The following is a 22540-nucleotide window of genomic DNA, read 5'->3' as shown; positions in this document are numbered from 1 at the left end:
AACAAAATAAATCTGAGATAGCCAATATAGATATAAACGCATATAAATAGAAATGATCTATTCCAGCCTGTGAAGTTGTAATTACTGTTACCGAGACGCAGTGTGAATGTGTTCTCGTTCTCAAGTTTTCACTTGGTTGTATTTGTCCAGAAGTTGTTTTTCTTAGTAGCACATTAATATATATATTTTCTCACCTATAATTGATATGCTGACAGACAAGTATGTTGTATATGTATGTTGTATATTTTTTTAATGGGTTGAAGCTTTGTGTTGCTTCCAGATCACGCCACATCTACTGCAGTGGTGTTGAGACGCATAGTGAATGTACTGTTTCCGTCAGCTTTTAATTTTGCCGATGTTAACAACACTGGACCAGAAGTGTCATAATAAAGAAAGGAATGCAATACATGTATGATTAAAAGTTGTGATTATCCAATGTTTTGGATAATGTTTGGTTGTAATATTGCATTCGGATTACTATGAAATGTTGTTAGTAATTCCAAATTACTGTTGATCTCATATTTGTGGGAAGAGTACGCCATAACCATGGGTGCATTGTTTCCCATATACATATACATTGTTAAGTTGCATATATTGTTAACTTGTTAAGTTGTATTCTTTTTTTGAATGCTCAACTCCATCTCTCCCTTTGGATGTGATCAGAAGATAATGAAAGTTTACAAATTACATGGCTAGCCTAGTCGGTGCCAGTTTTTGGTGTGGGAGTATTTTAATCCCTATCATTCAAAGTTGGGAGTAAAATTCTTTTTTTTTAAAGTAAGTTGCGTTCCAAATGGGAGTATTTAATAAGCGAGTAAACATGTTTTAACTGTAAGAAGAAATGTTTTGTAACAAATGTTTCTTTGTAGCAAGTTATTCATGAAGATTAAAAATATATATTTTATTTCAGATCAGACAGTAATAAATAGTTTCTGATGTTCGTTAATCTGCTTAGAATCCCCTGCTGTACATATAATCCGACATCTAGTGGTAATCACATAGTATTGCATCTTTCTTTCGAGGATTAAAAGGGGACGTCAACATGGGCCTGACTGTAATACTATCCCGAACGTGATGTGTAGTGTACCCAAAATCCCTCACAGAACCCTCAGATTGTTTTTTTCCGCCTAACTAGTTAGTCGCCTTATGAGAAGTTTGCAAGAGTTTATTGCAAAATAGTAATTTTATTGCCCCATGACCGATGGTCGTCTAGTCTGACTATTTCTTCAATGACTGCCTCGTGGACCCCTATGCCGAAGACATAAACTGCTTTTCGGCGACTGGTGCTCCGATCGATGTCTGTCGACCGCGTGGCCTCGGCCCTTCGGCCAGGCCATTACAGTAGGGAGTGTGGGGCCCTGGGTTGATTCTTTTTGAGAAGTCATTTCCTTTTCCCCCTGTTACACTTTCTGGCCTGGCTGCTGCCTTTTATCTCTGCTATGGGGAGGACTCCATTTAGGTTTTGTCCGTCGTGCAGTGGAAAATACCCCTGGAAGGACACCCATCGCAAATGCAATAGTTGCTTACCTCATGGCCAATACAAGCGTTCCTTTAAGTCCTGCAAACTCTTTTGTCCTAAGACCTTAAAAGATTGTCAGACAAAGCGGTGGGCGGCCTACGCAATGATATGATACGATACGTTATTTATAACACGCTTTATAGGCAGAGGTTTCTAAGCGTGGACCCAGGGATCGAACCTGTGTTGCTCCATGTCGTCTTGCTTCCAGGGCAAGCACGCTGCCGATTAACTATCCTCCCGAGAGGCAGGCCGAAAGTTGTTCCCCCGTTGGTGCCATCGCTTCTGATGACGAGCACTCTAGCGGCAGTCATGCCTCCGACCTGGACCTTTCTGTGGAACCCTTCGGTTCCCAGGTGCCCAGCCCAACAGACCACTGATACTGTTGTGGGGAGGTCACACCCCAGTGACAGGAGCACACACACCACCCAAGGAAAAACACACAACCCCCAGAGCTTCCTCGACGGATACATCGAAGAAGCATCAAACGACAACAGGCCTGCCGAAAACATTGATGGCGCCTGCTAACCCTCACGGGCCGACACCCTCACTGCACCTGTCTTCTTGGCATGTGACTGGGCATTCTACGCATAAGGGCGTTTCCACTAAAAGCACACAAGTGCTGACACGCCGTCTAAGAGCGTGTCAACTCCTAAGGTTTCAGCGGAGTCCGCAACTGCGACGGCGCCTACAGGCAGCTGCACATCCATCATACAGCCACTGAAATTACGCGAGAGTCTTGCAGTAATTATTTCGGCGGCGGAACGGCCAAATAGCACCCCCTCTCATCAAGAGGAGTACTCTGAAAGCCCCCAGCCCCACTTTCTAGGGCTTTAACTGGTACATTTCCCCCCCACCCCCTCTCTGAACAGCCTTTCCCTCCTCCAGACCCCCCTGGTACATCCCTGTGGACTAGACCGAGGTTTGAAAATTACATGGATGAAATGTCTCAATTCGTGGACTTCTCAGAAAGGTACATTATTCCCAAGAGACCTTGGGAGGACTCCTCCTGCCCTGTTCTACCTAAGCTGCAAAAGCTTCCAATTAAGACAGACTCATCGGGAAGATGTTTTTCAGTATTCTGAGCCAGTGCAGACGTATGAGGATCCTTTTAGTCATGAGAACAATCCTTTTGGTGAAGACACAACTGACCCAGTGCCCAGACTGGGGATAGGATCAACCAGCAGATGAATGGCCTTGGCTCTCACCCACTCCTACCCTAGACCAAGATTTTATTTGTCTGGACCCGCCTTCCTCACCCAAACAGAGGCAGCCATCGCCAATAGATGACCAGATGACATTTAATACCATCCTAAAGAGGGCTGCAGACCATTTTTAAATCGCCACCCAGGAGGCTGTTCAGGACTCTGATTTTGTGGAGGACATTCTTAAGGAAAAACCTCCAAGTCGAGCTATACCTCTGCTGAACTCTGCAAGGGCTGTCAACCCTCTGGTAGACAAACTGTTTCGCCCTTCTCCATCTGATCCTGTGTACATTCGAGGCCATGCCACAATAGACTCTCTGGTCGGTTGGTTGTTACAACCACCCGAAAGGGGTGCCACTGTCTACAGCAGAGGCTCCGCCGATAAGGAATGCAAAAAACGTTATGGCCTTGGCAAGAGCATTACCACGTCCGCAGCCTATTCTACCAGAATTGCGACTAACACCACCCTTCTCGCTAGTTACAGCAACATGCAATGGGGCCAGCTCCAAGAAGGCTTCCAAGAGGTCTCTGAACCCACGCGATCACACCTGCTGGCGGTCGCCTCTGAGGGTAGACCGGTGACCCACAACATTCTCAAGAACCTGTTAGATGCTGCTGAAACAGTGGGGATGCACTTTGGCACAGGAAACTCCTCAAGAGACATGGCTGACTAAAGAATTCAGGTTTCAAACCGGAGACTCGGGCCTCTTCGATAAATAAGCCAGTGGAAGGCTCTAACTTGCTTGGTAAGGCTGTGGATGACGCCTTGGAAACCGCAAAGAAAGATCATGAGGCGCTAAAGTCCCTCAATAAAATCACATCCAAGCCCTTTCAACAGCAGGGAGGTGAAAACTCTCGACATTCCTTTCAGGGTCAGTCCTTCTCCCATCAATATGGGCAATATGGCACAGGAGGTACCCTATGGTCCACTGGACAAGGTTCAGCTGGCAACAGCCAATAACAGCAGAGAAAAGGGTAGAGGCAGAAACTCCACATCAAGAGGTTCCCCAGCCTCCGCATCAAAATGACTTGCCCAGTCCGGGGTCCCCTGCCGCGCCTCCACGGTCAGGGGACGGTTGTCATCATTGATGCACACATGGGAGGTGGTCACATCAGACCAGTGGTTGCTCAAGACTGTCACCCATGGTTATTATATCGAGTTCCACTGGCCACCTCAATACCATCCACCAAAGAGCAGACGCCTATCGCCAGCACACCTGCAAATCCTGCTTGAAGAGGTTGAGATCCTGCAGGGCGCCATAGAAGTAGTCTCCATTGACCAGGTAAATAAAGGGTATTTATTCAGTGTACTTCCTTGTACCCAAAAAGGATCTCACCATGTGCCATGTGTTAAACTTGCGCTCAGGAAACAAATATGTCAAGCGCAAAAGTTCAGAATGAAAACCTTGCAGGAAGTGATCCCACTGCTGGTGCAGGGGGATTGCATGGCAACATTGGATATGAAAGATGCATATTTTCATATTTAAATGTTGCCAGCGCACAGAAAGTACCTAGTGTTCGTGATATAGAACACACACTATCAATTCAAGGTTCTTCCCCTCGGCATTGCCTCAGCTGAACAGGTGTTCACGAAGGTACTGGCGGTAGTAGCTGCTCACCTGCACAGGCAGTCCATCCTTAACTCGACGACTGAATAATAACGGGCTTTGTACGGAACATGACTAACAAATACCCAAAAGACAGTAGATCTCCTCTTCAGTTTTTGGTTCTCGATCAACGAGAAAAAGTCCAGCCTACACCCACGCCAGGTGAAAGTTTCTGGGGGCTCTAATTCTGACCAAAGACGGCCTTGTCTTTCTCTCCAATGAGAGGGTTCAGAACATGCTGTTCCAGATCCTTCACTATGTGGCCGGTTGCGAAGTGACCGTAAGCAAAGCCATGCGACTGCTGGGGATAATGGCCTCCGGCACTTACCTAGTTCCACATGCTTGTCTGCGCATGCGCCCCCTGCAAGAGTGCTCTCGAGCCAATGGTGTCAGGCCAACGGACAATGGGACGATCTAGTGGTTGTCTCGGCAGCCATCATTCAGTCACTGCAGTGGTGATCAAGGGAAAACTTTCTGTAGGGGAAAACCTTCACCACCCCTGCAGTAGAAGCCACTCTTACCACAGACACATCTCTGACAGGGTGGGAGGCTCACCTCCTTCATCAAACGTCGTGTGGTCCCCAACAGTAGCAAACAATGTCTTAAACCTGTTGGAACCACTAGCAGTGTTCAAAGCCCTGAGTGTTCAAACACACCTCCAAGGGAAGACATTCCTAGTCATCACGGACAGTAATACAGCCATGTGGGCACTCTCTCTCCAGGGCTATCCAAACTATCACAGAACATATGGAAATGGGCTCTCAAACACAAGATGTTTCGCCTGTCACAGCACGTTCCAGGGGAACTCCATCTTCTGGCGGATGTACTCGGCAGAGACTTCCCACTATCTGTAGAGTATAAGTGGCGATTACACAAAGACATTGTTCTCAACGTCTTCGCAGACTGGGGCTTCCCAGAGATCGACTTGTTTGCAACTCTGGAGAACGCACAATGCCCAGATTACTCCTCCAGGTACCCGCAGCACTGCTCCAAGGGGAACGGTCTCTGGATAACATGGTCAGGGGGATTTCTCTACGCTTTATACCCCGCCCCACCCCCCTGACCCCCTGCTCAACAGAATAGTGCATAAAATGCACCAGGAATCGGTCAGGATGATTCTGGTGGCCCTGATGTGGGCTAGCCAACCTTGGTTCTCCCATCTCATGGCAATGTCAGTCTCCCCTCCCAGGAAACTGCCATGCCCTTAAAACATGCTGTCTCAAGACAAGGGGGAAACATTACATCCATGCCCTCAAACTCTCAATTTAGCAGCTTGGCTCCTGAGGTCATAGAGTTTGAGCACCTCCAACTCCCTCAAAGATGTATGGAGACACTCGGGGAAGCACGGAAACCCAACACCAGACAATGCTAAACCAGAAAATGGAAACACTTTGTCTTCTGGTGTAATGGCAAAAGCATCGATCCAATTGAATGCACACCAACACATATTGTCCTGTACCTAACCCACCTGCTACATTCAGTCTTGGTCTTCAATTTCTTAAAGCTCCACTTAGCTGCAATTTCTGCCTACGCCACGTCCCAGAAAAAAGTTTTGTGGTGGAAAATTCCAGTGATAAAGGCATTTATGGCGGGGGTAAAGAGAATTCATCCCCCTATTTCCATCCCAGCTCCCAGCTGTGTCCTGAATGTTGTACTTACTAGACTAATGGGGTCCCCCCTTGAACCTATGCATAAGGCTAGTCTCAAAGCAATCGCCTACAAGACCGCCTTCTTGGTGGCGATCACATCAAGCCCTTTCAGTTCAAGACTCATTTGTCACAATTCACAAGGATAAGGTGGTCCTGCGCACTCACCCGCGATTTGCACCTACATTTATTTCAAAGTTCCATGTGAACCAGTCCATAGAATTGCCCACCTTTTTTCCAGAACCCCACTAATGTGGCCGAAAGGAGCCTCCACACGCTAGATGTAAGGAGAGTGGCGATCGATTACCTGGAAAAGATAAGACCATTAAGAAAGACAAACCCGTTTTTAATTTCAGGGGCAGCTGAAGGGGGCCTTGTCTTTAAATCTGTCATTTCACAGTGGATCGTAAACTGAATCACACTGTGCTATGCTCTTGCCAAGAGAGATCTGCCCTTCATGCCTAGAGCACACACTACACTGGGCGCAGGGGCTACCATAGCATTCATTGCAAATGTTCCTCTTGAGTCCATTTGTAAAGCAGCAACCTGGAGTTCTGTACACACCTTTACACAACACTATTGCCTAGATACACACTCTAGGTCTGATTCTCAGGTGGGACAAGCAGTGCTAAGACATCTCTCTGCTACTGTTCCTTCACACATCCCACCACCATCTCTGTGTACTGCTCGCTAGTCTATGCACAGCATGTGATTCTAAGCAGATTAACAAACATCACAAGACATGCATTACTCACCGTAATAGCATTTCTGATGGTTGTATCTGCTTAGATTCAAATGTTCCCACACTTCCTCCCATCTTGGAGTAGAAGGAACACAGACCTCTTACACCTTCTCTCTTCTGTACTCACTAATGCTGACCATAAGGCTCCCTCACAGCAGAAAAAATACAATTGGAGGGACCTTGACGCGTGAGGGATTTTGGGTCCACTACACGTCATGTTAAGGATAATGTTACAGTCACACCCATGTCTACGTCCCCTTTTGATCCTTGAAAGTAAGATGCAATACTCTGCAATTACCACTAGATGCCGGACTATATGCACAGTGAATCTAAGCAGATACAACCATCAGAAATGCTATTACAGTGAGTAATAGCATGTCTTCTTCTTTTGTCATTACGCATATTACTGGTCCAAATAAATCCCTGGAGCTCTGTGGATGAAGGCGATGGGACAGGCCCCTTTTGTTTCCTATTTTTGTTGGGAGCATTTGCACACCTTATTTTTATTTTTGAGGGGCATTAGCCTATTTTTACAGAGTAAAAGTGGCTGATAAACCACTTAATCTGTAGGGCTGATCCTAATTAACGTATCAATGTGTTTTCTTTTTAACTTTCTATTTCTCTCCTGCTCTCTCTCACTGCCCCTTCTTCCCACCTCGCAAGAGAGTTATTCTACTTTGTCATTTCAGGTGAAAGGGTTTTAGCAAGCCTTTTAAAACCCGCCATACATACATTTCCTGGTGTCTGAGACATATCCTGTAAGCCTTCAATTGGACATCTGTAAAGCCAAATTGGTGTTCCAGGCAGTAGTATGTTTTGTGTTAATATGGTTACATTTCCATTAAAAACAACAGAAGGCCAGGAGAAGGCAGACATTCTGCCTGGCATTGTGAAATGGGTTAAAAGCATGAGTGAAGGCTAAGGGTAGGGAGCTGGCATTGTGAAATCGTAAAAACCAAGTGAAGAGAGGGTCAAGGAGAACAGAGTCAGTCCCCCTGGCTGTGTGTGGAGGAATACTTTTAAAAGATACCTGTAGAAGGTAGACAATCTCCAGCAACACAACAGTAAAAGTAACTATGTACAATAAGGAGTGTTGATGTTTGAGGTGGAACATTACCCTTTTGAGTTGTACTGAGAACTTTGCTGCTTGTTTGACATTTCAACCTGGAGCTTTGTTTTGCCCCTTGCAAAGGGATTGAGGCCTGAGGAAGGAAGCCATTCCCTCAGTTAAAGTTCCCACCAACAATCAGAACTGTGATCTGATGTCCAGAAGAAGGGAGCCATTCTTCTGGACCAAGAAGATCCACCACCTCTTTAGTTACAAGGGTGAGGGACAGAAGTAGGATTTTGACACATGACTGTCGACTATTGATTTGCACGGACCTCTTGTCAAATCCCTTCGTATTTTTAGTTGTTGTGGGGTAACCCCTCTTAGAGTTGGGGATGCTAGGTTTTCTCTTTATTTTCTTTGCTAATAAAAGTTTATGCCAACGAACATTCCATCTGGTTTTCCTCCTCCCTTACACCATACGCATCTCCTGAAAAAATATACTATGGATAATGGAACTATTAACAGGTGACCACAATTGAGATTTCATTTAATGTTTTTGCACCAATCGGGTTTAAATGTGATTAACTAGTCTTTTGTTGAATTGTATAACTGTTCTTAACTTTGATAATAGTTTTTTTTCTACTTCCTAACTGTCACCTCTTATGGTGCCATTATTGTCACTTCCTGTGATGTCCCTTCTGCTGCCCCTGCCATTTTGGAGAATTGATGTCCCAATCGTTCTGCTACTTAAATGCATATTGACATCAGCTAGCAATTTGTTGTCGGGCATTTGAAATTTGTAAACCTAAGATGAAAATGTAATTTGCCTGACATATCCTTCAACATGAAATGAGCATCATCGATTATGTGTAATACACTTGCTTGGCTCTAGCCGCATGTGAGTCGTCTCAGCAAAGAATTAAGGTATAACTAGACACATCAAAGGCATAGAATACCTGGTGTCTTAGAAATGCATTCTAACCCATCCTTTGTTTCCTTATTTTCCCACTGACCTATCATGAGAAGTATTAATACTAAATCATGCAGAACAATGTGAGGTATTTGACAGAACTACAAGTTCATTGTTTGCAGACACAGATATAAGAAATTAATTTCCAAGCAAACACCTCCAGCATGCATCACATGTCTTCCAAATGCAGATAATATTGAGTTTCATACATCCCGATACTCTCCAGCAAGTTTGAGTACCATGCAAATGGTACTCGCCCTTCATAAAATCTCCTTGTCAATGCGAGTGGACTAGCAGATTTTGCCAGCATGTATTGGCCACAGTCACTTTGTTTATTGAGTTTATATAGCACTTTAATCCAAAGCGCTTTACAGTATAACAAGAAGGTACAATATTGAAAGAAGCATATTTACAAACATGAAACAAACTAGTGATACAGTATGTAGAACAATTTACTTAAAAGGAGAGCAGGGGATGGGAGAGGAGATAGGCGAGGAGGGTTTCAATGTCTGATTTGAGATCCGCGGGAGGAAGGAGGAAGGGGCAGGTGGGGAGCCCCTGGTGACCTACGCCCCCTGGTGGTTTCAGTGTTCCGATTTGAGGTCAGCGGGAGGAGGGGGAAGGAAGGAGGGAGGGGAGGGGAAGGGAAGGAGGAACAGGTATTTTGAGGGGAAGAGCGGTAGGGAAGGAGAGTCGGGGGGGCAATGGAGAAGGGCTTTCAGAGAGGAACAGAAGGATGAGTAGGTAGGGGTGGCGTGGATGGAAAGAGGTAGGGAGTTCCAGTGGAAGGGTGCCAAGAGTTGGAAGGGGCGGAAGCGTGAGGAGGCACATGAGGCTGGGAGTACAGTGAGAAGGTAGAGGTCAGCTGAGGGGAGAGAGTGTTAGGAGGGAAGAAAAGCAATTCAGTCTTGTCAGTATTGAGGGAAAGAAAATGGGATGACATCCAGTTTTTTTATGGCCGTAAGGCAGGAAGAGAGAGTGTGGTGGAGGTCAGTGGTGAAAGAAGCGATGGAGAGAAAGAGTTGGGTGTCATCCGTGCAGAAGTGGTGGGAGATGCCGTACGGAGAGATGACGGGGGCGAGAAGGGAGGTATAGAGAGAGAAAAGAAAAGGTCCAAGTACGGATCCCTGGGGGAAGCCATAGTTCAAAGGGAAGTTGGAGGAGGTACGGCCACCCCAGGAGACAGTAAAGGATCGATTGGAGAGGTAAGAGGAGAGCCAGGAGAGGACAGAGCCTTTGAAGCTGAAGGAGGACAGAGTGCTAAGAAGTAAGGGGTGATGTATGGTATCAAAAGCTGCAGAGAGGTCAAGAAGGATGAGGATTGCTTAGCGTAGCGAGCAGTGAGGAGAGAATTGAGTACATAAGTGAGAACAGTCTCAATGGAGTGTGTAGGGCGGAAACCAGACTGAGAGGTGGGGAGGAGAGAGTGAGATCAGACAAAAGCTGAGAGTAGACTTGGCGCTAGAGGAGCTTTGAGATGAAGGGGAGAAGGGAGATTGGTCTGAAGTTGGAGGCGAGAAGAGGGCTAGCAGAAGGTTTCTTCAGATAGGGATGATGGTAGCGTGTTTGAAAGCTGAAGGAAAGGTAGCAGAGCAGAGGAGAGACAGATGTTGAAGAAGGTGGTTCGGTAGGGGATGAGGAGAGGGTAGATTCTGGGGATGAGGGAGGTGGGGATGGGATCAGAGGGGGCAGCAGTAGGGTGGGTTTTGGACAGGAGATGGGAGACGCAGGCTGGGGTGATAGGAGAGAAGGTGGACATGTTAGCAGAGATGGAAGAGGAGGAGGGGGAAGGAGGGGAGAAGGAAAGAAAGGAGATGTTTTGGCGTAGAGCAAGAATTTTGGATGAGAAGAAGTTGGCAAAGTCAGAGGGAGAGAGAGGAGAGAGTTTGTGGAAAGGTCAGAAGTTGGAGGGGAAAGAAGGCGAGAGAGGGTCTGGAAAATACAGCGGGGTGAGAAGCTTGTGAGTGGAGGAGGTTAGAACAGTAGGAGCGCTTGGCAGATGTGAGGCAAGAGTCATAGAGTGAAATGAGAAGTAGGAGGATTTATTAGTCAGAGAAGGGGATTTGAGCCAGTGTCATTTGAGGCAACGGAGGAGGCGACGGATGGACACAAGATGAGGAGAGCCAGGGTTGAGAAGGTTTGGGAGAGGGGGAGAAGGAAGTAAGAGGATAGTTGGTAAAAACTGGAGGATATAGAGGAAGACAGTGAGGAGAGGGCGTCATCGGCCGAGAGAGATGAGAAATCGGGAAGAGGGGGGGGGGGGGGGAGGACAGGAGTCCAGGAAGACAGAAGGGTTGAAGTTGCGGAGATTGCGACGAGAGAAGGAGGGAGAGAGGGAGGACAATGAGAAGAGGGGGAGAAGGAGAGCAAGGCATGGTCAGAGAGATAGTTGGGAAGAGATGATTCGGGGGAGGAAGAGTAAGATGAGAGAAAGATGAGATCGAGAGTGGAGCCAGAGGAGTGGGTGCGGGGGTAGGAAGGGAAGAAAGGAGGTAGGAATCTAGTAAGGAGAGAAGAGGGGAAGAATGAGATGAGGTTGAGAGAGGGAGGATGAAATCACCAAGGACAGAGAGAGGAGTAGGGGAGGGAGAAATAAGAGAGAGAGAGATGGTCCAGGTCTTCATAGAAGGAACAAAGGGGGCCAGGAGGTCTGTAAATAATTAAGGAGATCGCGTGAGGGTAAGTGAAGGCTTTGAAGAGAAATTCAAAGGAGGAGAAGGTAGGGAGAGATGAGGTAGGGGATGAGGAAAGACAGGGTGAAAAATGAGACAGACGCCACCTCCGCGACCTGAGGGGCGTGAAACTTGAGAGAAGGAGGAAGAGTGGGTGGAGAGAGATGCAGGAACAGTGGAATTTAAGGGAGGATCCAAGTTTTAGTGATGCAGAGGAAGTGTAGGTTGAGTCGGAAGAACAGATCAAGGGCCGCAGTGGCTTTATTGCTGATGTATCTGGCATTCCAGAGGGCAATGTTGATGGTACTGGAGGGATTGACAGTGGGGAGATGGCTAAGACTAGAGCGAGAAGGAATTGTGCGAGGTGGAATGGGTGGGCAGGGAGAGAGGTGAGAGGGGGGATGGACATGAGGATGAGCGGGAGGAAGAGGAGGAGGAGGGAGAGTAGAGGGGGAGGGAGATGGAGGGAGGCCGACGAAGGGAAAGACAAAGTGCATGACAAGAAGGGAATAAGAGTAGGTGCTGGTGGCCACACAGCAGAGTGTCACAATTGGAGTAGGTATCAGGAGCTGTCGCAGGTTCAGTAGAGGGGAGGGGGGAGTGTGAGAGGGCTGGGGAGGGTGAAGTCTTAGAGAAGAAGGATGGGAGTCACAGCAGTTGAGTGGGAGTCCAGGCAGTGGAGTGAAGGTTGCAGCAGTAGAGCGTCCGAGGGTGGATTCGTGAGGGTAGTAGGCTCCTCGGAGTTCAGCAGCAGAGCGTTGGAGAGGTGAGAACAGCAGGATCCTAGATTAGAAATTGCGGCAGGGAGAGATCAAGGGTAGTTGGTGAGATCAGCAAGATTCATGGGGAGGAAGAGCAGCAGAGTGTCCAGGGAAGTGAGGTGAGCAGCAGAGGCTGAGGGGGGAGGAGTAATCCCTAGGCAGAGTGGGTCTAAAGGCAGTGGAGTGAAGGTTGCGGTGGCAGAGCGTCCAATGGCGGATTGGTGAAGATTGTAGGAACCTTTAGAGATCGGCAGCAAAGCGTCCGGAGAAGTGAGGTAAGAGGAAGATGAGGTAGTTGGAGGTATGATGCCCAGGTGAGGAGGAATGGGGACCTCAGAGGACCTCAGCTCATGCAATGTGCTGTACTGTTGCTCCTGGATCTGATGACCCCCGCTTCTGGTGCTCCTCCTGCTGGTTAATTTGGACTTTTAGGTGTCGCTCATGACCCCTATAAGACTAAACTATTGTTTTAGATAGCATATAGGGAGAAATGGCATATAAGGGGGTCACACAGCTTGTAGGTGTCATTTGGTTATTTGCCACTCATTGACTGTCCATGGCCATGCTAATCCCTGTGGCCATTTCTACCCAGTTCCTGCCCTCCCAGTCCCAAAAGCCTCTTCATGGACACTCTTTGAGAAGTCTGTAATAAAGCCTTACTATCGAACTTAGCACTCAAAAGTGCTTGGCAGTGTTTTTTTCAAAGCAGTCTTCTGCGAATTAATGTCTTAATTGCAGTTTGAAATCCTCTACTGAACATCTTAACCAGGTTTGCCTTCAGCCGTTTGATTTAGAAACCATCCCCAGGTACGCCCCCCCCCCTTTTTCTTTTGCACCTTCTACCATCAATGGCTAGATAATACCACCATTGCTATGTCTGGCAAGTGCCTTTCCCATGCCTACACAGAAGCTCAAACTGTTGGCATTGCCAATGCTTCTTTTCTACTTCTCCTTGGAAACCATCTGCTGGTACAGATATGGTAGGAAGCATGATTCCCTCTCCTTTTCCTTCCCCTAGCCCTTCAGCAGTCAGCTGGTAGCCATGGTGAACACACACATTGTTTATATAAGGAAAGAACAGGAAATAAATATTCATCATCTGTTATTTTGGCTATGCTTGGGATGATTTGGTATTATTATTATTATTTTTTTATTTGATTTAGTTGATACACAACTTTTCAAATATTTAAACCAAATACAAAATCGATGCAAAGAAATACCAACACACCCTCAGAGATTTTTAGCTTTGACTTTAAATCCCCCAACATCACTAGACCAGCATCCTTATTTTAACCTAATATCTTGCAGCTTGTGTGTCGTGGTGAGTGTCTTCGGCCCTCGGGAGAACCAGTCTCAAAAATTGCACTATTGCAGTCTGTACTCTTTCTCTTGGGGTTGAAAACATACTCTGCCATTTAAGCTCTCCAGGACTATGAGTGTGAAATGTGAGAATATTCTGGAAGCATCGTTCTCGAACCAACATTAGGGACAGACAGTCAACTAACAGGTGTTGGAGAGTTTCCTTTTGTCGTACATCTATACAGCATCTACAATAATTCTGGTCTGGAGTGATCAATTTGCGCCTAGACAGTTCATCGCGCGTGCCCCACAGATTAAATCCAAATCTTTGGAACTCGGCCCGAATCACCGGTGATGGGCATTTCGCCAGGTACGGGGCCATAATTCCATAGGCTTTTTACACCAAAAGCCCAGACGTTGAAGTCTTTGTAGTGTGTGCACTTGGATAGTGTCCCAGCTCAGTCAGCGCAATAGCTCTTCACTTTTGCGCGGTCCGGATTCTGGAGTAACAATTCTAGAGTTGCATTTGCATCCACAAAACACACTTCAACCATTTCCTCGGGAATGTGTTTCATGATTTTAACAGAGCAGAGGCTAAAACATCTAAGATTATGCCACTCTTTAGACCTAACAGGCACTTGCGTAACAGGGTGCATTGTCTCCAACTTGCCTGTGCATGCAGAGATAACAACCCCAGTTCATATTGTATCATTGCAATCGGGACTGCCTTAGGTAAGCCTAAGATCTCCTTCCAATACTTGGACTCTAAGGCCTCCCATGGGTGAATTTTGTTTAACACCATGCCCTCAACACCATACAATAGAATCGGAACGACTTTTATTCTATAAAAGTCTACTGTATGTTTCAAGGAAAATTTACCAAATATTTTTATTATAATTCTAGACTGGGAAATCAATTGCAGTAACTTACTCTGACCTATTGAACCCAGGTCTCCCTTACATTGTCTGTTAGAGATTTCAATCCCCAGATATTTGTACTCGGACACCTTTACCAACTTAATGTCTTGTATCGACCATGAATGCAGGGGGGATGGCCTCCTGTTTACCAAGGAGGGACTGCATGAAATTAATTACTTGAGATTTCCCAACATTGATATTGGTATTATCGTCTTTCTCTCTTGTGCTGCTTTTTGTGTACTATATTAATTTGCATGTATGTTTTTCAACTTTGTGACGCATCGTGGATTTATCTTTACTTGACGGCTCTCAATTCCCTTACCACAGCTGTATCTTTGACATCACATTTAAGGTCTTATACTTTTTATTTTTTATTAGCAATGCGTTGATTATGATGTACTGTTTACATTAACGGTCACCCATTTCATTTAGCTACCAATTGTGATCTTTGTAGAAGATTTTAAAAGTTGTCCTAACCGTATAAAGTATATATAATGTTTTGAAAGTATTTATGAGAAGACAATGTGTAGATGCTCATTTAGTTCCAGGTTTATGATTTCTGCTGTGTTGTACCTTCCACAGCAGAGCTACCCATCCCATTCCTCAACAGACGTCAATTCCAGTCTTCCTTCAATGTCCACCTTCCACCGTACCGGTTCCAATCATTACAGCACTTCATCATGCACACCGCCTGCCAATGGAACAGAAAGTATCATGGGTAAGTAGGAGACATGGGCACCACCATGTATTTGGCACAACTTTGTACAAACTATATTATTAGAATAGAGCATTTTATTTATCCATCACCATCATTTTTGTGAGGTGACATTGTAGAGATTCAATGACGACATTTGTTCTTCTAATAATGCATTTGACATCAGTAACTAAAGCCTTATTATGATTTTGACTCCAACATGACGGATTAATTTAGAAGCAGGTATAGCGCGACTGAACCAATTTGGTTGCATTTATGAAATGTAGGACAAGAAACGCAACACAAAGGGATTTGTCTAAATGAAACCTTTGTAGATGGTTTTAGTGTTGGCTTTACTTGTACACGTTTCCTTGTTTTGCCTGATAAGAAGTCTGAAGGTAATCATGCAGCCCTGTCCTTTACTCCATTTGGCATTTTTCTGCGAACTGAGACACTGCTCCAGAACACTCCTTATCATGTTACCTCCCAAAATATCGTGCTGTGTGTCAGCTCTTCACTACCACGGTTATCTTCAGTGCCTGGGGCTGTATCACTACAGCGAATAGTGTGCCGCTTACCACTCGAAGTGTTGAAAAGCTGTGATGAACAACTAAGGTAATCAAGGCCTAGCATACCCTGGTAAAAATTAACAAGGAGCTGTCGCCCCACTGACCCATTCACTGCCCCCTTTTGATGCGATATGGGGAAGTCAGTCTCGGTCCAGTAGAGTAAGAAAGCCAAAGTTAAAGGAGATATTTATTAATACAGATGTTCTTCCTCATTAAAACAAATGTCCTCTTCCTAGCTTCATCCCCCGCCTTCAGGGGTTGCAGTCCCCATACAAAATCAGAGGAATGAGCACCTACGGCTGTGCCAGCGAAGCCATTATCATTCCTTGTTGCCTTTTGGACCTTTGAAGAATGGGAATCCTTTCTGCAGAAACTACTAGTTATGTTTGCTTATGCTTCAGGGGCTTCAGCCTAGGTGCCAACCAGCTGAAGGTGGAGGCCCTTCTCTGCAGTGAAGAGTTCTCTAGTGCCCTAAGCGGTTTATAGTGAAAATGTCGACTGCAGAAATGTTGAAAAAACGAAAGTAGAAAAAAAAAATTTGAATGTTTTTTTTTCATTTTTTTTAATGGGGGTTCACCCCCAACCGCCGTTTATTTTGACTACCTAAACCCCCAAAAAACATACAAATAAAAAAAATCAGATTTTTTTTTTGCCATTATTTTTTCGACATTTTTGCATTCATCTTTTTTTTTCGATATTATAACTGGATACCGTCCTAAGCATCCACTACATGTCTTTTCTCTCCCATCACATTTAAGCATGAGACTCTGGAATTGGGTGAACCATAGGACTTCAGAGTATATTCACGCCCGGTACCCCCAACCCCTCTATGTACCGAACATGAGCTTTATGAATTTCACATGTACATGCTTGCTTCGCTAACTTGGTTTCTGACATTAGGTAGATTGGTGATTGGGACAGAATGCCAGAGCTTGAATTCATGGCCACACATGGTAGTCGAAACAGTGGTATGGGTATTTCTGCACCTTCTGTGTCAAGAAAACACAATGCTCTCACATTTTGTAGAAAAAGGTGTCTAAGGGGACTCTGCTTCTATTCAGCTCAGCAATTTCTGGGCTAGTAATGCACCTGGAGGATACTTTCATCCCCAAGAGGGTAGGTGTCTCGTGGTGCTCCCTTCTACAATTCCATCTTCAAACATTTTTTGCAGTCCTGCTTGCCACCACTCATCACAAAATGGATGGATTCTCCAGGCTCTACAGCTCCAGGACTTGTTGGTGTCACTGGGTATTCAGGACTCTTATTTTCATATGCCGATCCTTCAGATGCACACACGGTTCCTGAGATTTGTCATCAGGGAAACACACTTTCAGTTGAAGGTGCTCCCTTTTGACTTATCCTCCGCATCCAGGGTTTTCACTAAACTGATGGCAGTGGTGGTGGTGGCGGCGCACCACAGGAGATCATGTCCACATATGACCATACCTAGATCTGAGGGAGGTTGATCTGAGGGAGGTCACCAAATCAGGTATTGACGCAGCTCGAAGAAACCTGTTCCCTGCTTCACAGTTTGAGTTTCTCCCTGAACTTCCAGAAGTCCCAAGTCATACCAACCCAGATGTTCCAGTTCATTGTGGCAGTCCTGGACACCCAGGCAGGGGAAGACTTTCTCTCCCAAGGAGAGGGAGAGTCACAAGTGTAAGACTGGTGGTAAAGCTTTTCCAGAATCATGACAGCTTGCCAGCCAGCTTCCTTCATCCACCTTTTAGGCCTCATGACCTCCTGCATTTTTCTGGTGCTAGAAAGCAGGCTGCGGATGCAATCGCTCCAGTGTCTTTTGAGGGATCATTGGTCTCAGTTCTTCGGCAGCGTCAAGGAGGTCCTCAAGGTGTTGAAGTCGGTGGCCAACTACCTCTCATGGTGGGACAGCAGGGAGAGCATGTTGGCGGAGCAACACTTTGACCACTGTACCCTCAGGCCGTAGTGGTCATGGATGTGTCCATGAAGGGCTGGGGCGCTCATTTTGGGGGATCTGCAGGTGACCAGCTTTGGTCCCCAGATGAACGCCAGAGGCACATCAAAAGACTGTAGTTGCAAGCAATTGGACACGCCTTAATGGCTTTTACTCCTTCCCTTACAGGGGAAACCTTTCCTGGTCTTGACGGACAGAACAGTGGGCATGCATTAACTCAATAAGCAAGGGAGTGTGTGGTCCCTGCCCTGATGCAGGAAGGACCTTTCACTGTGGTTCTGTTTGTTTGATGAAGATTGAGATGTCAGCTTCTGCAACCCATCTAGCTGGAGCAGAGAAGTGGTTGGCAGACAATGTGAGCAGGTAGAGCAGTCTTCCACAAGTGGGAAACGTTCCTGGACTTCCTTTATCTGTGTGGCACCCCAACAGTGGACCTTGCCATGAGGGACAATGCAAAGTGCAGTCTGTTTGTCTCAAGGGAATTCCCTATGAGGGGCACACTAGGGGATGTGATTCTGGTGAGTAGGTCTTCGACCCCCATTATGCATTTCTGCTGATACCAGTCATCTGTTTGGTTGTCACGAATGAAGGAGGTTCTAGGCCACCATGATCTTGATCGACCCTGATCGGGTGAGGAGAAACTGGTACTCAGAACTCCTGGAGATGGCCATCTGCCCACCTCGCCGGCTTCCTCGGAGACTGCACCTGCTATCCCAGTCGGATGGTCTGGTGCTTTAGCCTAACCCGATTCCCTCAACCTACATCCTTGGCTATTGAGAGGATGAAGGAACGATGGGTGGGACCTCTCAGAAGAACTATGTGTTGTGTAAGTGGCCTCATTCAGACCTTCGACTGGATTGCTGTATGCAGACAGGTGGAGATAATTCAAGGGAAGGTGTAAGGAGTAAGATAGGTCTCAAATCGTGCCCACCACCATTCTGACGGAATTTCTTCTATCCTTGACTTCATTGCACATTCAGATAGACACCAAGGTTACTTGGTGGCTTTGTCCGGCTCATGAGGTCTCCTGATCAAGGATCCATCTTTACCATCCTAGTAATGACCCAAATTTCCAAAGGGCATTATAAATAGGTTACCGTCTTCATCATTTGTGGTTCCAGGTTGGTACTGCATTTTGGGGCTTAACTTTCTGATGGTGGCTCCATTCGAACCATTGCACTTTTGTTTGGTTAGGTTGCTCACCCTCAAGGCCGCTTTTCTTGTGGCACTCATGTCCGCAAGGCATGTAAGCGAGGTTCAGTCTCTCTTGTAAACCACTATTCCTGCTTTCATAGGGAAGCCATCACTTAAAGGTTGATGCAATTTCTTACCGAAGGTTGTATCAGATTTTCACATCTCTCCACCTCACTCTTCTAAGGATGAGGTAAGCCTACACCCAAAAAGGGTGCTCGGCTACTGTGAGGCCAGGACGGTAGACATTCAATGTGATGACCAACTGTTTGTAGCCTTCTCGCAGTCCAGTAAAGCAGACAATTTCCCATTGAATAATTCTCTGCATTGCAGAGTGCTACCAAAAAGTGGATTGAATTGCTTCTGGAATTAGGGCGCATTCCACCGTGGGTATGGCTGTGTCCACAGCACTACAACAGGGTGTAACAACGATTTGGTGATCGTTCCACACGTTCACGAAATGCTATAAGTTGCTGGTGGTGTTGATGCCCAATTCAGAAGAGCAGTGTTGCAGAGCTTTCTCATTTGAGACTTTCATCCCTGCTCGTTATGCTGTACTGCTGTGGGAATTCTATCAGATGAGGAATATGCAGGAGAATGCAATCCATTAAATGAGAAATTACTTACCAGTAATCTTCTTTTCTGGATTTGTCTCCTGCAGATTCCTTGTCACCCTCCCATCCTACCCCACTATGAAAGTGACTTGTTTCCATTTTTGGTTTCTCTCCACTAGTGGGACGACAACTTAAGTATGTGACGATTGGATTGTTAGGCACGTTTCTGTGCTTTGCTGGGTGTGTACTGTCAGCCTGTTGCTCACAGTACAGTGGCTGTTCGTCAAATCCTTCTGGTCTCTTCCACCGTAGTTGCTGAGCTCGGGGGGAAAATAGGTGAGGAATGGAGGTATGGGGCTGTAGTAACTCAAACAAATTTACTTCCGACTTTGCCTCCGGAGTCCACAGCAGAGTAAGAGTAAGAGGAGTCGACGTTGAGGCATAGTACGCCGCCATCGAACTGTTTCCGAGCAGCTGACGCTGGTAAGAATATCTATCGTATGAGGAATCTGCAAGAGAGGAATCCATAAAAAGACGATTACTGGTAAGTAATTCCTACACTTTTTGTGAGTATGCCGGCAGAGCTGTGACCAAGCAGGCTCTGTCTCAGTGGATTGTACATTGCATCTCAGAATTCTGCAAGGAAGTGTCGACAAGACGTCGAGCATATTCCACCTGAGGTCTGGCTGCATCATCTTCACTCCAAAGAAGTGTTCCAACCCTAGAAATCTGTCAAGTGCCTTGTTTCATACCATTGCTAAATATTACTTCTTGGATTTTTTGACTGGCCAAGGATTTGGTTGTTCTGTCCTCCACAGATTTCTGCTTTAATTTCTGGTTCACAGCAATCAGTCTCTTTCCTGTGCTGTAAAGCTTTGGGAGTCTATCCAAGATCAGGAATCTGTGGAGGGAACCATTAGACGTACACACTACTTGTCTTTTCAGCAAAAAATATAACCTGTACTATAGCGATAACTTGTACAGAATTACTGACTTGAATGTTGGTAGATTTTGGCTGCATACCTCAGATTACAGTCTCTTTCAGCAGTACTGCTATGGTTTTCATATAGTTTAATGTAATGTGATTTAGCATGAATAGCCGATTTATTAATTCTTCTTTTATTTAGATATCACAAATTGAGTTATTTTTCATTCACTTGTACACCCCAAAAAATGTTTCTAGACTCCTGCAGCTTCATCAAGGAGATTCACTTATTCAAATTGATTTCATCCAAAATAATTGCTTGTAGGTGCTACTTTAGATATGATTTTCTATTTGCTTCATATATTTCCACTTGGGTCTCTACATTTTATGGATTTCTTGTAATTTTATCTTGTAAAATTATTTGCCACCTTACTGAACGAGTGTTGTCTTTGTTTTATGAATTCTTTCTCTCTTTTAAGTACGATAACTGCGGCTTGTCACATAAAAAATGAATTCTTGGGACCTAAATGGAAATATATGAAACAAATCCCCCTTAGGAGAAAGTCACACAAGTGTAGAAACACATATTCGGGTATTCATGCGAGAGAAAATTAACTTGCTTATAATTTGTTGGAACTAAATAAAAAGAAAAAAACATTCTTTGACTAGTAGTCTTATTTAGGCTATAGGTGCATGCAAAATCATATGAAATGAAACTATATTAAAAATACTCATGTTTGGGAATGTTTGTTCCGATTACTAAGCACCTGCTCCAACAGATACTTTGCCTGCCTGTCCAACCATCCCCTCTAAACAGATTGCTTTTTACCTGTGGTAGTTCTGCACTTCCTCTGCTTCTGAGGGCAAAGTGATTGCTAGAAATGAGATAAAGGGAATGTGGTGAATCCATATATGTACTGTGACAAATCCAGAGATGTTCTCCAGCATTGGATCTTTCATAGATTCACATGCTTAGAATATTCTCTGTCAGGCTGGGAACCCTCGGGATATTTATTAAGACGTTTTCCATAGGATTTTTTTTTGACACTTCTGTGTCCCATCTACGTCGTTTTGGGCTGCGCACGCCTGACCCAATAGGACGTAGCGGTATAAATAGCCCCGCGGCTCCCTTCAGATTTCAACCGTCTCCAAAGTGTGAGGCTGCTACCCTATAGTCCCCCTGGAGGTGGTAATCGTTGGGTAGACCGCAGCACAACGAAGAACGGGAGAAGACCCGAAAACCCAAAGCAGAAAAGCCCGAGAGCGACCGTAGTACACCAGCAGTGAGATTAAAGTTACAGGGGGTGGCCGGGACGGTTGGTAGTGGCTCAGCAAAGTCATGACTCTTAACCCACGGAGAAGGGGTGAGGAGGAAGTTTGTCGGGGAGGAAAAAGCATTAAAAGTGCTAAAAACGGAGACCATCAGGGGATGTGGGCTAGCACGGCCACTTATTGAGGGAGCTCTGTGCATCACCGTCCCCCACGGCAGTTAGAAACGGAGCAGAGGCAAACTCCTGGGAGCAGAATAAAGAGCGGATGCCCCAGTGTCTGGAACGCGGTTGACGGGAATAGAGGAGTGTGCAGTGTGGTGGAGCGGTTGAGGAAGGCCTCTGGACAGCGCGTCCTGCAGGGTTGTTCCGGCCTGTGGCTGACGCATCAGGCAGGCCACTTTAGGTTGGGTAGGCGGCCCCAGTGATTTGAAGCCTTTTGCCGACTTGACTTTGGAGGTCCTCCTGAGGCTGGGACGAGGAGGAGGCTTGGCGCGCACACAGGCTGGGGCTTCTTGAGGACTACTGGTCTGGCTCGGACCTTGTGAATAGTGGGGATGACAGTGTGGCGACAGAGGAATGTGGTGTCCACCAGGACTATGTTCTAGCGGGGTGCAGGACCGCTCTCCAGGCCCTCAAGGGGTTCTATTGAGCCTGGGGAGCCAATGAGCAAATTGGGATCTGGAGTGGAGGAGGGAGGACGCCAGAGATGGAGGGAAGGCCAGGGCCCAGCACGAGGAGAAAAAGGGGTTTGGTCTCAATGGAGGGCCCTAGCAGGGCTTGTGCCCCATTGGTTTTAATCTGGGTATTTGAGGATCCCCGTGGACGCTGTTGAGAGGACTGGAGTTCTCGCCCCCCACAGGGGTGTAGCTGGTACCGGTGATCTGGAGCACCTACCCTTTGAGTCGAACTGGGGCTTGGCACTGCAGAGGGGCCGAACCTGTATTGGAGAACCACCACTGCAGTGAAGATTGTGCTCGGAAGGTTTGGCGCACGTGGCACAGAGGAGGTGAAAGGCGG

General features: G+C 46.2%; 1 protein-coding gene across 17 annotated transcripts in view; it reads left to right on the top strand.

Moving 5' to 3' along the window:
* The window catches only part of TCF4 (transcription factor 4), a 1236777-nt gene that overhangs the window by 1048509 nt on the left and 165728 nt on the right, over positions 1 to 22540 (top strand). For all 17 annotated transcript variants that reach the window (XM_069627021.1, XM_069627025.1, XM_069627024.1 and 14 more), the window contains one exon: positions 14969 to 15104. In XM_069627021.1, coding sequence (XP_069483122.1) covers positions 14969 to 15104 — 136 coding nt within the window. The remainder of the gene's footprint in view (positions 1 to 14968; positions 15105 to 22540) is intronic.

The sequence above is a fragment of the Ambystoma mexicanum genome, chromosome 6p, assembly GCF_040938575.1.
Source record: "Ambystoma mexicanum isolate Mex_15411 chromosome 6p, UKY_AmexF1_1, whole genome shotgun sequence".
In the NCBI taxonomy this organism is placed as follows: domain Eukaryota; kingdom Metazoa; phylum Chordata; class Amphibia; order Caudata; family Ambystomatidae; genus Ambystoma; species Ambystoma mexicanum.
Note: the sequence above shows the minus strand (reverse complement) of the source record. Positions and strands in the feature narration are given on the sequence as shown.